Source organism: Conger conger, chromosome 18 (genome assembly GCF_963514075.1).
Source record: "Conger conger chromosome 18, fConCon1.1, whole genome shotgun sequence".
In the NCBI taxonomy this organism is placed as follows: domain Eukaryota; kingdom Metazoa; phylum Chordata; class Actinopteri; order Anguilliformes; family Congridae; genus Conger; species Conger conger.
This window is the reverse complement of record NC_083777.1, coordinates 17,477,408-17,493,737: the sequence shown is the minus strand read 5'-3', so window position 1 is coordinate 17,493,737 and position 16,330 is coordinate 17,477,408. Positions and strand designations below refer to the sequence as shown.

Sequence of the window (16,330 nt, the reverse complement as noted above, 5' to 3'; positions counted from 1 at the left end):
AGCAGTGGAGATAATGGGCTAATTCTGAAAAATGTGTATAGCGTCAGAACTTAGTGCAACATTTAAGTGTTGCTATAATTGCAATCATGCTCTTTAAAGTACTGCAGTAATTTTTACCAATCCAATGTTTTGTTGTTTATAAACTGAACACTGCTGGACTATAGTAGGCTGGTTGTTCATGTAAAACTATATTAAAAGCTACTGTGGTATGCGTGCATGTGTACGAGTGTATATTATGGTGCTATGTGCTCATTACTTTGTATTCAGGTCTTATATGACCAATTGCATATCACAGTATTAGAAATATGTCTTTATCAGTTCAGTCATTTATTATTTATTATTTATTTATTACAAAGCTGCCAGAGGAAGAGCGCTTGTTTCTGGAAACATATCGAGAGACTTCTTAGCCCTATGGCTAGTCATTCACATTGTTCGTTCTAAGCCCAATACATATTTTTTCCAGCCCTTTAGTGCTTCATTTATTATCTAAAATATGCTGTCCCTTCAAATAAAAGTGTGGTGTTTTGACCTTTGCATATATGTTTATTTTTCTCTGTTAAAGGATAGCTCAATGAACACGAATGATGCATATGCATGACCGAGGAGCTGATGCTGAAAGCAGTGTCTTTTCCACCCAGAAGTGTGTACGTACTGTATCGTGAGAAACACACATCGTGGTGTATTGTTTTTACACTGCCACTCACCGTAAGCAGACATAAATAATATCAGTTTGGCATGCATTGTCAGTTTATAGAGTCCAGCATTCACCACAATTAAATTGCTATACTGTGTTATTGCATGAAAAAACTAACACAGGCATGGTAAGCATCCATTAAAACATTTCCAGGTCAAAGTACGGATATGTACTGAATACATCCCAGAGATGATGAAAAATGGGTATGTATATATAATTTCATCATGACAGTGCGAGACATTTAGAAATATACAGTAAATAATTATTCATGTATATGTTAATTAAATATGTTGCTACATTAAGTTACATTTTACAGTATGATTATTCAGCATCTAACATTACAACAGCCAAGGTCATCATTTTCAAAGGCCATATTCTTAAAATGGAAATGACTGTGGCACTGTGAAAGATACATCCAGCACACTGTTCATAACTTTCGCTGGGTGTATGTTTACAATCTTTTATATTATAAAGGCAACATTGCTTTGAAGGGGAAAAAAACATTGTAATCCACTCTACAGCCAAGCACAGAGAAAAAAATAATCTTGTCAAGCTATCATCTGTCGAATCTCACAGATGTTCTCATTTTTATTTATTTTATTTATTTTGATATTTGTCGTGACTTCCCAGCTTTGTGAGCAATTAAAACATTTTAAAAGGGATTCTACACTAGGACATTTGCATAATGTCTAATAACACGTTATATGCTGATGTTCATGGACAATGTGGATGCAACATTTACATTAACATTAGTCCTGATTTAGATCCTGGGAAAGTTGATGCACCCTGTAAGCAGCAGATACACCAAGAAGAACACTGCTGTCATGTAATTATTTCCCCCACCTCCACTCACATGTCATGTGTAATACTTTCAGGTCCTTTTGTATGAAGCACAGTGTATATCAGCCAATCCCTAAAATAGCCAAACACCTTACACACACAATGTATACCATGCTCCATACACATATACAAAAAGCACAAGGCTCATTGCCAACATTAAAAGCTCAGTCTACAGTCTACTAAACAAATAAAAATCTGAAAAAATGTACACCCAATTCATATATAAAAATATGTATGTGTGTGATAAAGAGTCTGTATTCATTGGCTTGCACATTATGCTGGATATGAGAACACTTGTTAATCTAACCGTAGCTCTGAATCTCTCGTACAGTTCTGTAAAGCCACATTGCTATAGTGGGAGTTCAGGAAATATTGCGTTTATCGGCAATGAGGATATTATGATGGAGTAACAAAGCACTTTACTGTACATCACAAGGCTTTTGGGAAATGCACTGCTATGCAACTAAGCAGCTCACATTAGCTTATTGCTGTCTGATTCCATAGTCTGCTGCATGGGTTGTGCTCAAGTCAGCTAATCAAGAAATTAGAAGGTCCTACTATTTCCATGTGACTCTGGTAGCTCACAGTAACTACAGCATTCTTTCTCCTGTAGACTTGGTAATTCTGTCCCATCTGTATATTCCCATAAATAGCTTCAGGGAAATGATAGCTGATTAGTTTGAGAGGTCCAGAGACTGAACTGTGTGTACAGCCAAGGTCATGTGACTTTTGCGGATCATCTGCATTTCTGGATGCGGACATCAAGGGACACTTACATCGATAATCGTGGTCAGCTGGTTGAGCACCTTTAAAACAAGGTTCCTGATGTTGAGGTCCAACTGGCTGGTCTCTGCCGTGATAACGATTTGGTAGAATTCCAGGAGCTGGTTAGCATGCCAATGGAGCAAGCATTTTGGGGGGCGGGGGGCCTCAGGACCAGTCAGAGAGAGGCAGTTAGGGTGAGAGTCCGCTGTGTTTGCAGAATATACCGCCAAGGTGATGTTTTCTGAAATTATGGTTTCACCCAATGCAAGGACCTGGGACACAATTCAAGATGGAGGTCCTCCACTGCTATCTGATCTTGTGCTTTGGGTCAGAGAGGTATTTATAAGGACAGTGATACAGTGGAGCATAGTCTGACGTTAGAGAGGAGAATGTATACCCCCCCCCCACCACCTTACATTACATTATCCAGAGCAATGTACAGTTGATTAGACTAAGCAGAAGACAATCCTCCCCTGGTCAATGCAGGGTTAAGGGCCTTGCTGACGGGTCCAACAGCTGTGCGGATCTTATTGTGGCTACACTGGGAATTGAACCACCAATCTTGCCTATCCCAGTCATTTACCTTAACCACTACGCTACAGGCCGCCCTACCTTCACATTAACCACCATGTATTCCAGTTTGGGTATCATCCCCAGCCAAAGCCAGCAATGCGTTTGAGCAGATTGACTGACTGCACACAAACAACCCTGCATCCCGACAGCCATGCAAGCTGGTCTCCTGATCCAGTGTACATAACATATCAAACGGGCGTCCAGAAGGAAGAGGTCTTTTGGGCTGGCATTGTTCTGCAGTAGCCCTTGTTTGCTTGGTGTATGGCATATGGTTCAGATGGATTGTTGTAACTTGGCTCTGTGTTTGTAATTGGTAGACAGACTGATTGTTGATGCTGAATTTCAACATGAAAACTCAGGGACAAAGCATGAACTATATCCTGTGATCACTTGTATAAGAGATGTATGTTCACGTAGAGTAAGTACAAGCCATTTACTGTAACAATCTAAAAACATATTGGAAAGTCTATACATGACTGCCATAAAGTGTTAATTATTTTTTAATGAGGGGCTGTATTACAAAGTGAATGCAACTGCTGGTTTCAACAAAACTGCGGCTGCTTTAGTTATGACATGCTGCATACTGATCCATTATAAAAAATGGACTTGAAATATAGGTGTAGGTAGAATACAGGAATATTTGAGCATATAATGATACATACCATTGGTTTTTCATACAAATGTGCTATTGAATATTGAATACCTACCACAATTTCCACATTCATTTGGGTCTAAAAAAAGCGTGTATATTTTTCGTTGAACAGTGTTTATGATTGAACTGGCCCCTTCCTTTTAAAATGATAAAGCTGTGAAAGAGTTGAATGTATTTGTCTAATATATGTTCATTTAACAGCACTATAATATTAAAGAAAAACAGCTCATACAGGCTTAAACTGAGAACAGCCATAAGTCAGAAACATTGCTTAAAAGTATGAAATACGTCGGTATGCAAATATTCGGAGGAGCAATGGTGGGAGGCATCTCTCGCTATACATTTCAGTGTTATTCATATTCATAATGTAATCATTCTGGTTGTATAATATTCCTCCCTACCTCCTCTATGGTATTCTTTATCAAACACAGAAGCGGGTTCATCCTCTTTCTGAAATTCGCTGCAGCCTCCAGAGAGATTATTTTACTGCGGGATGCCAATGTAGCCTGTTCTGGCATTCCTGTGTACGCACTGAAAGAAATGTTCAATAAAATAGGAAATAACAGAGCATCCTTACAAGGGCATCGTCTTCCTCTTGATGATAAAGAGCCATTCTCCATGCAGGGCTTGACTGCTGGTGGAGTTGTTTTCTCTAAAAGCTCAGTTCTGGCGTGGGATTTGATGGAAGATGTGTAGAAGACTACACACAGTAGGAGGAGATGGTGAAGTGCTGGGCTGATTGAAAGGTCTAGTGGCACGCTCTTCACGAGAGGTCGAGTCAAACGTCTGTACGATGGTGCATCCAAAACTGACGTCTGTCGCCTGGGCTCACACTATCAGCCCACCGCTACCATCTATATATGTCAGTATGAATTATACTCAAATAAAAACAGAAGGCATTTGAATAGCTCCATATTTTATTAAATTGATTGCCTTGACTATACAGCAGTCCGTTGCTGCTCATTATCAGTTACAATGGAAAACTTAAAAAAAAAATAAAGATTAAACTTTCATAAGGAAATATAATGCCGTTTGAATATTGGAATACAAAACCTTGCAATGTACTGTACGTAACAACTGGAGACTAAAACAACACCGAAACAAAGCAAAATAAGCCTTCAAGGAACAGTAATCCAGATTGTGTCGTTCCATTTTATTACAAATGTATTTTTAGGAGCATTATGTGTGTCTAAAGTGAATATTATTAGCGATGTAAAGTTCACTTGAACTTTTATTTTTATACTTTTATGATATATATTCTAATGTAATGTTCTGTTCGGCTTTGCTGCTTTAGGTTCAGTAAACAGCTTTCCAAAAGGCTACATGGTTTGCTATTTAGCCTTTTTATTTCTTCATTTTTCTTAGATGCGGCCTATCTTCATATCAGTGCCCCGTGTGGCCCGTTGTCCTGTGCTGGTATGGAGATATTTAGAAGCAGATACTAACTGAATAACGTGTAAGGCTGTTTTCTTATATTTACAGATTGAAGTAAGCCAGTGGGGGAAGGAACAGCCTCTATTCTCATCTCTTCCAGACTCTGATAATTGCCAGTGTCCCAATCTTTCATTTACAAACAATACTGAGTCTGCCAGCCCCACCACCGCCCTTCTGCTAGTATAGTATCACACCCCTGAGGCATGGAGTCAGAAGAAGAAGGCCAAGAAGGCCATAAACATCTTTATTCAATTGCCTCCAAAAATATGAAAGCTGCAGATTAATGGACAATATACCCCATTTCTGTAACGTTTGATGCACAAATAAAAACCAACTGGAGTTTATCACTGCATAAAATGCTACAAGGATCAATCTAATGTTCTATTTTATTTTTTTGTAGTGTATAGTAGTAACAGTGGTAATTAACACTGCTAGATAGGGAATTCTAGCCACATGGTAATAGCTAAGGTGTAAAACTTAAGTTGGGAAAGCCAAATCAGTTTTTTTTGTTTTTTTGTTTTTTTTAAGTTCACCAACAAGAATATAAATATACACAGAAATAAAAGCATTAACTGATGGATTTCTCTTCCTATTTTTTGCCTCACAGGAGTGGAGTAATAGAGTCTGACAGGTAATTAAACAAACAATGCAGAAATAAAGCTAAAACTTACATGTCTTTTTGATACACAATTTGACCTGTGGGTTGCTAACAAACTTAGTTTTCAGGTACAAACTGCCATCCCCAGATGACCACCCACACACAAATAGCAGACAGCTGCCTTGGAGTTACTGAAAACAGTAAATTAAAGCAACCATCTACTTGAGAGAAAGCACTTTTTTGCAGTGTGGGGTGGTCTGGGGAACTCCATATAGTTTTATTTTTTGCTCTCAAACATCCCAGGTGATAAAATGATGGTGTTTCCTACCTAACTGCCTATTCATAAAAGAAGTTAGAACATCAGTCCTTTATTTATTTGTGTTCGGTTCAGGTCATAAAAACACGGTTGAGAAAATTGATGCTGGCTGTAAAGGCATATCTGCCTTTACTTTTCTTGCAGGGGTTAGGGTGAGTGTGTGTGTATGTGTGCATGCGTGTGTATGTGTGTGTGTGTGGCATTGTACACAGTGTGGTAGAAGCAATAAAAGGAGTGGCACAATCTTACAATGGTTTTACCCAGGGTTGAGGAAATCATTTATTCATGCACTTGCAAAGTCAGCACTGAAGAGGCGAGCAATCTGGAGAGGCTCCAGCCTACCGGCTAATTTACTGCTTTTTATATGAAGATTTTACAGAGGCAGGACTAATGTAAGCCATTCCACTGATAAAACTACGATTCGTCCTGAAGGGGTGATGACACGATGTGTTTGGTCAACTTTAAGAACAAGCTCCAGGGCTTATCATAAAGAGCCTGCATCAGATACAGCAGATTCGCAATGTCCACCGCTTACTTTTTTATGTCAACCATTGATCCTACTAAATATTTACCACAGCAATTCCAGTTCGATATCGTGTGTCCCATAGTACTATAATAAGGTCCCGGAGGGGAACTGAACCTGAAATGTACTGGGTTACAGGCCAAACTTCTGAACTACACGGAGACGGTGACACAGTGTCATTTGTCACCTTTGAGACCAACTTGGGGCTCAACGTATAATAGGCCCTATGTCTGTCTGACGGGGCGGTATTAAAGAGGCTTTTGCCACTAAAGATTTTGCAGAAGAATAGAAAAACAATGTAGTGGTAGTAGTGGTAGTTGTATTCGTTGTAGCTGTAGTAGTTGTAGTAGAAGTTGTTACTTAATTACTACCAGTGAAGGACTGTACATTAGGACATAATCTGATTGTTCCCGCTGTTATAGGATTTTAACTAACTGCCGAAGGGCAGTTCACAGACCTGTACTGCAGTACTAAGCTAATCCTGTCAGAACCAACTACCCAGTCCAAGAGCGAATATATATGTCCTTATTTAGTAACAGTAGATCACTGATGCTCAATCTTAGTGTGACAATCTAATAAAATGAAAGTACACAGTGATTGAGTCTAAGTGAAGTATGAAGAATAAGAATTTAGGGGATTGTCACAGGACGGGGCCTATATTTAGCCCCTCAAAAGGAAGGAATGGTGAGGCCTGAGAAGCTCCGTCTTTGATTGACAGGCCGGTAACCGGGAGTGACAGAGTTGTGCATGCCCGTGGGTATTCACCTGTCTCTACCTGTCCTAAGGCAACCCTGAGTAAAAAATGGTTTCTCATAAATATAGGCTGTCGTATTTCTTTAACTATTAAAGAAGAGGCTGCAATATTAGACCCTCCCATATCTCTTGGGAATTCCAACAGAAACAAATAACTCTTCTGGTCTTTTTTTTGGTAAAAAGCGAGACATTTTCAATCTGTCAAAGATAAAGAGAAATAAACTTCAGCCCAAGCATGAGTCTCCTGGCTGGATTACTGCAATGCCATACCCCCCCTGCAGTCCACACTCTCCAATTAGCTTAAAAAGCTCCCCCAAATATTTCAGAGAAAACAATACAGATACAGAGATCACACATAGCCTCTCTGAGGCGTCTCTCCGCCGCCTCCTTGTTAGACGAAAGCGCAAACTCCTGCTCCGTGCCTAAAAGCTACGACGGGCTCGTTACTTCACGTAATCCTGCTAGGCCGCTACAGCCTCAGACAGCTTGCCACTGTCCTTCCCAACATTTCAAACGCTCACACGGAGCTTTTGGCAGCAGGGCTGCTTAGGGAATGTGTGCCCAAGCAGTAGCCCCCTGTCTCGCTGGACAGGCAAAGTCTTGCAGTATGCGAGAGTTAGGAATGTGGCTTCGTGTGCCGTTTACTTTCTAACATGGTATCAAGACTCACAGGAAAAGGAAAATAAATTGCAAATAGATGCTTTCACATATGTAGGTACGGTTCCTGAGTTAATTAAATGGTTAACAATCCTGCATTCTCATGTTTGTGGATAAAAATCCAGGAAGACTGGTTGCCTACACATGGCTAGGGTTGATTGTTGGGGTATGTTTGGCAGGAGCTTCAGTAACAACAACAGCTCAACTTGATGTTTCCCAAGGAGCAGATTTTTAAGGCAACTTTGCCATGGAACTTTGAGGGAAAGACAACATTCACAAAGGGCAACTAATAATGGAAGCACATACTCCTGTATTGTAATGTCCACATGTTTGTTAGTTTAAGGTGTAAGGATAAAACGAGTGAACAACTCTGAATCAGTTGACTGCAAGTTTCAATCTATGGTGTGAGCAGACTCATGAAGAATGGTTCCATTGTGATAAAATATTGATTCTACCTGCCCACTAATATTCAGGAGTGCAATGGTGCAAAGAGCACAGACAATGGATGATTGAGCAATGGCAAAATGTCATACGGTCAAATGCATTATCCTGAATTCAATACCATAATATGTAGAGGAATTTTTATATGACTACAGGAATTTTTACATGACTACCAAAAACATCTCATATGATATGTGTATTTCACCTCTTCATTCTCTGAATGAAGGCCACACTCTCAGGTATACATGATTCTCAGGCTTGTGTTTTTCGTTGGCACTGTGCTTAAAGGAATTCTCAAACACAGAGCAACAGCTTGTTTAGCCAAATGGTCTTTGATAGTCTAAAATCTGGTGCAGAGTTACCACTCAACCTTACAAGGTTTAACACTGATCTCGGCATGTTATGTGTATCTCAAAAAAGAAAGGAGAGAAGCGGAAGAGATGGAAAGCAGATGAATGAAAGGGAAGAACAGGAGGAGAGGGGAGAGATGGACCAGCAGAATTCCTCCACTGTGTTCTAGTTGCCTACTGGAGAGCTGTTGTCTCAAGCCTTCTGGGTCTAAATTGTTTTTACCTAGCATACATACAGGCACCATTAGCATAATTATAAATCCGCAATGATGAAGAAAACTGTTTAAGTGCTGTTAAGGTTGAAGATAATCACATGGAGTCACCTCCATGATCTCATAGGCACTGAGAAAAGCAGTGATTTGAAAATAAAAGCAGTTCACCATCACCAACGTGAACTTGCCATAAAAAAGAACAAAAGAACATTTATTTGCAATTCAAAGTTAATGTGAAATGTTACAAAGAAATGCTCATTTAAATATAAGGCAAATGGTGAACTTGGTTCAAAATCTAGGACTGAGATGTAAATATTTTATAAGAAATAAAACAAAGGTACGTGTGATATGATAATATGAACATATATTACCTGCTCTCAATAATATTGCACAGTCACAGAGGACAGGGAGGAAATAATTACCCTTTTCAGGAAGACTGATTACCTGATTGTAAACAAACCCGTGGTCTGAGCTGAAGAGGGGGGATATCAATGATTCTGAAAAGTTCTGCATGGAGGAATGGTCAAAAATCCCTCTAAATGTGTTCTCTAAACATATCGTAAACCACAGAAAAAGACTCATGTTTGCCAGAAGTGTTTGCACATAGTATTAAACCAGGGGCGCCAATCAATGTGGAAAATGTGTTTTGAGAAAATACATTTTCTATTTGAAAAATGAAAGACTTTGGTTGATTCCATTCAATCATTAAAAAAGCACACTACTTTACGCATGTTGGGAAAAGCTTATGTTAATGTTTTAGCTTACAGCACTTCTTCTGCATATTTACAGTATTAAGGTTGCCGATAATTCTTGAGACCACAGGACATAGTGATAGGTTGTCGATATAAACCTGCTTAATGGGATGCCTATAGCTGGCTGTGTGATGTGGTCAGTGTTTATCACCTGAAACGGCCTAGGACAACAGGTAAAGCATGGCACTAACAGGTTCAATTTCCACCAAAAATTCTGCCCAGCAGACGCCATTTCTTTACAGATGGCCCTAAGAATTCATTAAGCGTATGCAAGGAGCTTGAGAATAGAAAATTAATGAAAGGGAATGAAATGGGAGATGCATGAAACTCAAAGAGAGAATGGCTATTTTATGTATAAACAGCACAGGAGATATGCAGAGAATATTAAACGTCTTGCTGAGAGAGTTTTTCAGCAGAGAGAAACTATCAACAATGCCTAAGCCAATTTCAAATGCTTAGACATGCCCCACCTATTTATTAGGGGGTGTACTGAAGCATGCGTCTCAGTGTTATTGAAAATTCTAGTCTGAATGCGTTAACGTGGTGTCCTGAAGTAAACGTATGGATACAAGAGATAATAAAAAATATTGCTCATGGGATGCTGTCCCAGTTGTTTATTCAGAAGAACGAGCAATTCATCTGAATCATTGCATTACTTTAGCATGTTTCACATGTTCAAAAGGACCAACCCTCTGACAAAACACTCATTACTTTCCTATCACTTTCCATATGAAGAATTTCCGGAAGTCACTTATAGTCACTGTGATTCACTGTAATGTGAGAACATGACATAGTTTTCAAAATGCAAGGACATTTCAAAGCTATTCATAAACTTGTTTTAGCCATAAAAGCACTTCTGACTTCACTGTACTTCTTGACATAATAATGCATCATATAGTCTGACATAGTTTTTTGTTAATGGTCTTATGGTCACTTTAGGTGAACAGATGAAAAAGAGTATGTTGTAGCTCGTGTTTTGTTTTACTTGTGAAAGGTACATCATCATGACAAAGCAAAAGAAAATGCATTGCACTCAACGGTTAAAAGGCCCACAGAAAAGCGTGGAACTGTGTGAATGTGCCAGCCCAAGTTTGCAGGAAGATGTGGATGTTGTGTTACACTGCAATACTGAAGATTGCTCGGGAAGGACAAGCTCTGTAAGCACAAGATGCATTTCAAGGTTTTATAATGTTGGATTCGGTTTTGCTCCCTCCTGAAAGCAGACCTAAGGAACTTTATAACAGCCTCCCGCCTCCGGCTCTGTGGTAAGATTTATTTATTTATTTATATTTTTTTAGTTTGAACATGGCATTTATCCTCATTTCTCATCATTCCTCATTCAATTCTAAGATGCTTTATAAATTATAGGCTCTGATGCACAGAGGCAATGATGCATCCTTGATAGGGGGTGATTATATAAAAAAACAAGTAAAGATTTGTTGAATATGTTGTGGAGGCATGGGTGGTTTTGTAGTAACAAATCATATTTAAATCCATCATCCATTATAATCATGGTGCATTTATTCAGCATCATTTTGTCGTGTTATATCCACAAAGAAAAGGATATAGAAAATTTCAGGAAAGACAGCGCAAAGACAACATGGAAAGGCTTTGTCATTTCTGCCCTCAAAGATCAATGCAGTCCTGCAGTTCACACGAGGATGTCTGTACAGTGGTATACACTGATACCCTGTAGAGCAACTGTCATCTAGCAGAAAGGTCTCTTCAATTCACGTGAAACTGACAATAAAATAATGTTAGTGTACTTTCTGCTTAAAGTGTAGCTGGAGGTTTTTTGTTTTTTTTGCAGTTCATGTGAAGTTCCCCTGAAATCCTGTATACAGCGATGTATGCTATATTGTGACATGGAGGCAAACAATTGCATTATCTTTTAAAGACTCAAATGCATATTTTTTGTGTTGTTGTGTCATCCTGGACCTTTAGATTTGTGTTCCATACTGATCTGAGTAAAACAATTGCAATTGTGGTAGAAGCATGCCTATTTTATGCATATTTTAGCGTCTAACTATTTTTCTGAACTGTGTGTAGAATGATTTCCCATGTTACACGATATACATAGGCAAACCAACGTCACTGCTTTTTGCAAACGTTTTGTGATTATTTTAGAAACTAAAACCAGGAAGACAACATTGATTCATGTGGGCCTTTAAGGAAATAAGGGCCATTTACTAGCCATGAATATGAACAATGTGATAATGACAACCTCAGCGAATCAGTAAATCTATGGTCTAATGTGTTATTATACTGAACCTATATATTACATTACATGGCTGATGCTTTTATCCAAAGCGACTGACAGTTGATTAGACTGCATGTAATATATGAAATTGACCATCTTTTCATGAAAATTTCACCTTGAAAACACCCATCAGTGGCATGTTGTTTGTAGTTTGGAAATTCCTAAAATGATTTTCCTTTTGAATTAAAGCTCCAGTTTTAATAATTGTTCCATGACTGTGAAAATAGGATTTACTAAGAGGAAAGGGGTAGGCACAAAAAATATCTGTGTGGTAATTTCTTAAATCCAGATCCATACAGTAAATAATTATAAAATAGATAAGAATAATAAGAATATCTCTTAAAATTCACAAAAGGTGTACTGCTTTGAAAGGCTTATCACCTACATTCTCAAGGTACAGAAACTTACAGAAGGTATGATATTCGAAAAAGGCATAGCTTGCTAGGTTTCATTATGCTTGTGTATTGGTAGATTACACAATGAAAGGATGCTAGTTTTGTTTAAGAAAGAGCCGATCATTAATTATCTTGCAAATTCAAGCATAAGCCCTTATCCTACGCAGCACTCATAATCAAATAATTGGCTTAGCTACTGTTCTATTGGAGGTGAAAGGACTTGTATTCACAATGTTTTTTTTTTCATCCCTAAGGACTGGTAACCTTATCTGGACTGACTTAAATTGTTCAGTTTTTTCATACTATCCATTTATTCTGCTAGATATTTATCAGTGCAATGCAGGCTAAGTACCTTGTCCCCTTGTACAATAGCAGGGTCCCACATGGGATTTGAACCTGCAACCTCCTGGTTACAAGCTCATTTCCCAAACTCCGACACTCATCCTTAGAGACCAGTAAATGATAAATGGCTAGCTAGCACACTATTTCTAGTTTTCAATCCCATTCAACACTAAAAGGCTGCTTGCTGGCATGTTACAGTATCAGTATGGAACATACACACTATTTAATGAAGTGCAGAGTGAAAGTGCACCCTGTTTTTTTCATTTCCAATAACAGATCCTAGGCAATGGGAGAGAGAAGCATACAATAGAAGAGGCTGTGAGTGTCCCCATTCCTCTTTCTGTTCCATTTCCCTTGTAAGGGCCGGCCTCTCATTACTATTGTATGTATGAACAGGCAGGGAAGCAGAGAGATCTCAAACACCTTTAACAAGATCACAGCCTTGTACAGTGAAGACTAAATGAGTAAATGCCCACTCTCGAAGATTGGTTCCTTGGTTTTGTTAAAGGATGCAGTATGAAGCTTTCATTTGTCCAGATTTTGCCTGGCTAAAAGAATGCCTAATAACGGGTTAAGTGCTATGAAGCACGGTCAGGTAATAGGTCAGGAAATATACTGCATTCTGTATGACAGGGGGCGGATGGTGGAAATAGTACTGTGAATAAGTGAAATAAAAGTAGTACTACTTCAGAGATAAGGGTTCATTAAATGACTCACGTAAAAGTAAATAAATAGTTCAGTTAAATGTTACATAAAGCATTTGAGTAAAAAATACTTCCATGGTGTAAAGGAAAATTCATCCATCCATCCATTATCTTAACCCGCTTATCCTGAACAGGGTCGCAAGGGGGCTGGAGCCTATTTCAGCATACATTGGGCGAAAGACAGGAATACTCCCTGGACAGGTTGCAGGTCCATCACAGGGCACACACACCATTCACTCACACACTCATACCTACGGGCAATTTAGACTCTCCAATCAGCCTAACCTGCATGTCTTTGGACTGTGGGAGGAAACCGGAGTACCCGGAGGAAATCTACGCAGACACAGGGAGAACATGCAAACTCCGCACAGAGAGGCCCCGGCCAACAGGGATTCGAACCCAGGACCTCCTTGCTGTGAGGCGGCAGTGCTAACCACTGCCCCATCCGTACCGCCATAAAGGAAAATACACACAAGAAATATTTGAAGGAATGGCCTACTCATCCTCATAATTGGTGTTGTTTTTGTAGCTTGAAATAATAAAATAGTTTTGTAGTTCTACAAAATATGATTTTCCAACATTTGACAGAAGGCTGTGTCCTCAAAAAAAATAAACCTTTTCATTTAAAAAATGTAAAACGATATCCGCATTTACTCCACCTAAAGGAATTCAGTTCGTGACTTAGTTCCTCACTCTCATTAATCTGTGCCAACATGTTTTAGACAGGGGATTTCTGGAAGCACACACTGTACGGAACAGAAGAACGGCTGTCCCCTCCTGCTGAACCACACCAGCAGCTTCGCACGACATAAAGCCGTGAACTTTTTCATATGAATATGACTGATTCTCGCCAGCCTCATAAGCCGTTAAACGAAAGACAGTTCACGTGATCTTTTTTCCCCAGGACTAATCCGAGGGTGACGTGATTTAACATACATTCTCGATTGGGCTTGCGGTATACCTGCGCGTATACAATAACGCAAGAGAAAAGCTCGCGTGAACAAATGAAACCGTTTTGATTACCTCATCTTCAGGTTGCCTGGCTGAGGCTGCCCATCGTAGATGGAGACGATGTCGAAGTCTTCCTCCAAAGCGAACGTGTGAAATGACAGCTGTATCCTGTTGCGTTCCCCAGTCACTATGATCCAGGTGCAGTTGGCATAGTTGGGGTACCCGTGTGGGAAGCCGGGGCTCTCTATCGTCCCGTTGAGTCCCTGGACCAACCCGCCACACATCTGACCTGAGAACAGAAACAAGGAATGACCGTTATCCATCGGAGCCAAAGGTCCAGAATATTCCCTGCATTTGCAAAGGGTGCTAGGGGTTGTGAAGGAAAACGCTCAGTCAGATAAACAAGGACTTCCAATCAGAAGTAGTAAGAGAATCACATTGATCAGTTTAGCACATTGATTCGTTTTTTATTTAAAATAAACATATCAACATGTTTTATTAAACAGGTATTTGCCACATTGGTATGTGAGAATTTACTGTATTTCAAAATAAAAAGATTGGATAAGATGCTCCTCTGAAAGATAATTGCACAATTATCAGTGAATAACAGTCAAACATTTCATCCAAATATCAGTGTTGCTAGCGCTAAATGGGAATACAACACAAAATGCCATCTGTGGATGGTACAGAAAAAGAAACCCAGTGAAAGTATTGCACAGCTTTTAGATGGCAGCTGAAAGCAGGGAAACTCTCAGATGAGTGGGTTAACTAATGCTCAGAACCAACAATGCAGAATGGGGTATTAGCTGGGTCAGGTTGCTTTTCACCCTCGCAAAAGGGATCTGATGAACAAACCATCTGCTGTCCCATCTACTCAGCAGACACACAGGCGTCTGCTCCCTCAGATCACTGGGTAGCACAGCCATGCTTAAACGCCTTCAGTAAGGGTCTTGTGCACAACATTACCAATATTTCTAGTCTATTATCAGCATTATCAGCAAGTATGAAGTAGATTACATACTTATATGATTGCAATAAAAATAAATGATTTTGTGTAACCACAAACACATAAGACAAAATATCTATTGAATGTGACTATACTTTTGCAGAACTCATAAATATTTAGAGTGTAATTTACAATGAGACACGATTGGATTTTGGGTTATGGATAGGCTGATGGTTATTCAGTTAATTTAAGTTTTAAGTTGGTCCGGATAATATAGAGGTAATGTAATTTGCCATCAGGTTTAAAGGGGTGATCGAGATAGCAAGCCAAACTCAAGGACATTCTAAAGTTGAGATGGAAGCAGGAAATTCAAAAACAGCATTTAGGAAGTGATGTGTACACTGCAACAAGACCACGTCTGTTCCCAGAGTCCGGCATGGGGCTCAGAGACGAGGAATAACCTCGGACAAGTCCCAGTGGCCAAGATTGCTGCTGTCCTGTCAACCAACCTCCAGGATGAGCTGACTATGGAGTCTTGTCAGATAAATAAGATGTCATGGCTTCATTTGTTCTAGCATCATATGATTCTTGATCTTCAGGAACCGCCCCTTACTCCCGTCTCAGCCTGTGCATGCTAATGCAATGCAGTACAAGTAAATCTGTAACAGAGAGTGTGTACTGTATGTGTGTGTGCAGGTGTGCTGCCTGGTAATATGTAATTAACTGTGTGGTTGATGTATTTGTCTGCAACACAATGAGCGGTCTGAAAGAAGGAAAGAAATGAACCCTTTCACTGTGTGCCGTGTGTGAGTCCAGCCACTTCAATGCTAAACACTGTAAACCGCATACACTCATAACATTCAGGAACACATGAATACGGAATACTGCTCAACAGGAAGTCTGTATGATATGGAGCTGATTCCTCAATAATGATCACTCTGCTGAGTCTTTAGACCTGAATCATCCTCTGTTCAACTATTGTCCTCAGATCCATTTTGTTTGTTTGTTCTTTTCCACACGACCACTCACCTGCATTAGCATATTTGAGTGATTATGAATGCTACATAGGCGCTCTGTACTCTATATTTTCTGCAGTGACCTTCAGATTTTGCCTCCTTCTGATGATGATTCAAGACTTTTTTCCAATCAGCCTTTTGCCCCATAGTATAGTT

The 16,330-nt window shown here is 39.4% G+C and overlaps 1 protein-coding gene across 1 annotated transcript in view; it reads right to left on the bottom strand.

Annotated features, from left to right (window-relative positions):
• Window positions 1–16,330, bottom strand: part of LOC133117936 (CUB and sushi domain-containing protein 1-like) — a 503,171-nt gene that overhangs the window by 352,090 nt on the left and 134,751 nt on the right. Inside the window, exon 2 of the mRNA XM_061227463.1 lies at window positions 14,285–14,501. Coding sequence (XP_061083447.1) covers window positions 14,285–14,496 — 212 coding nt within the window. The 5' untranslated portion in view covers window positions 14,497–14,501. The remainder of the gene's footprint in view (window positions 1–14,284; window positions 14,502–16,330) is intronic.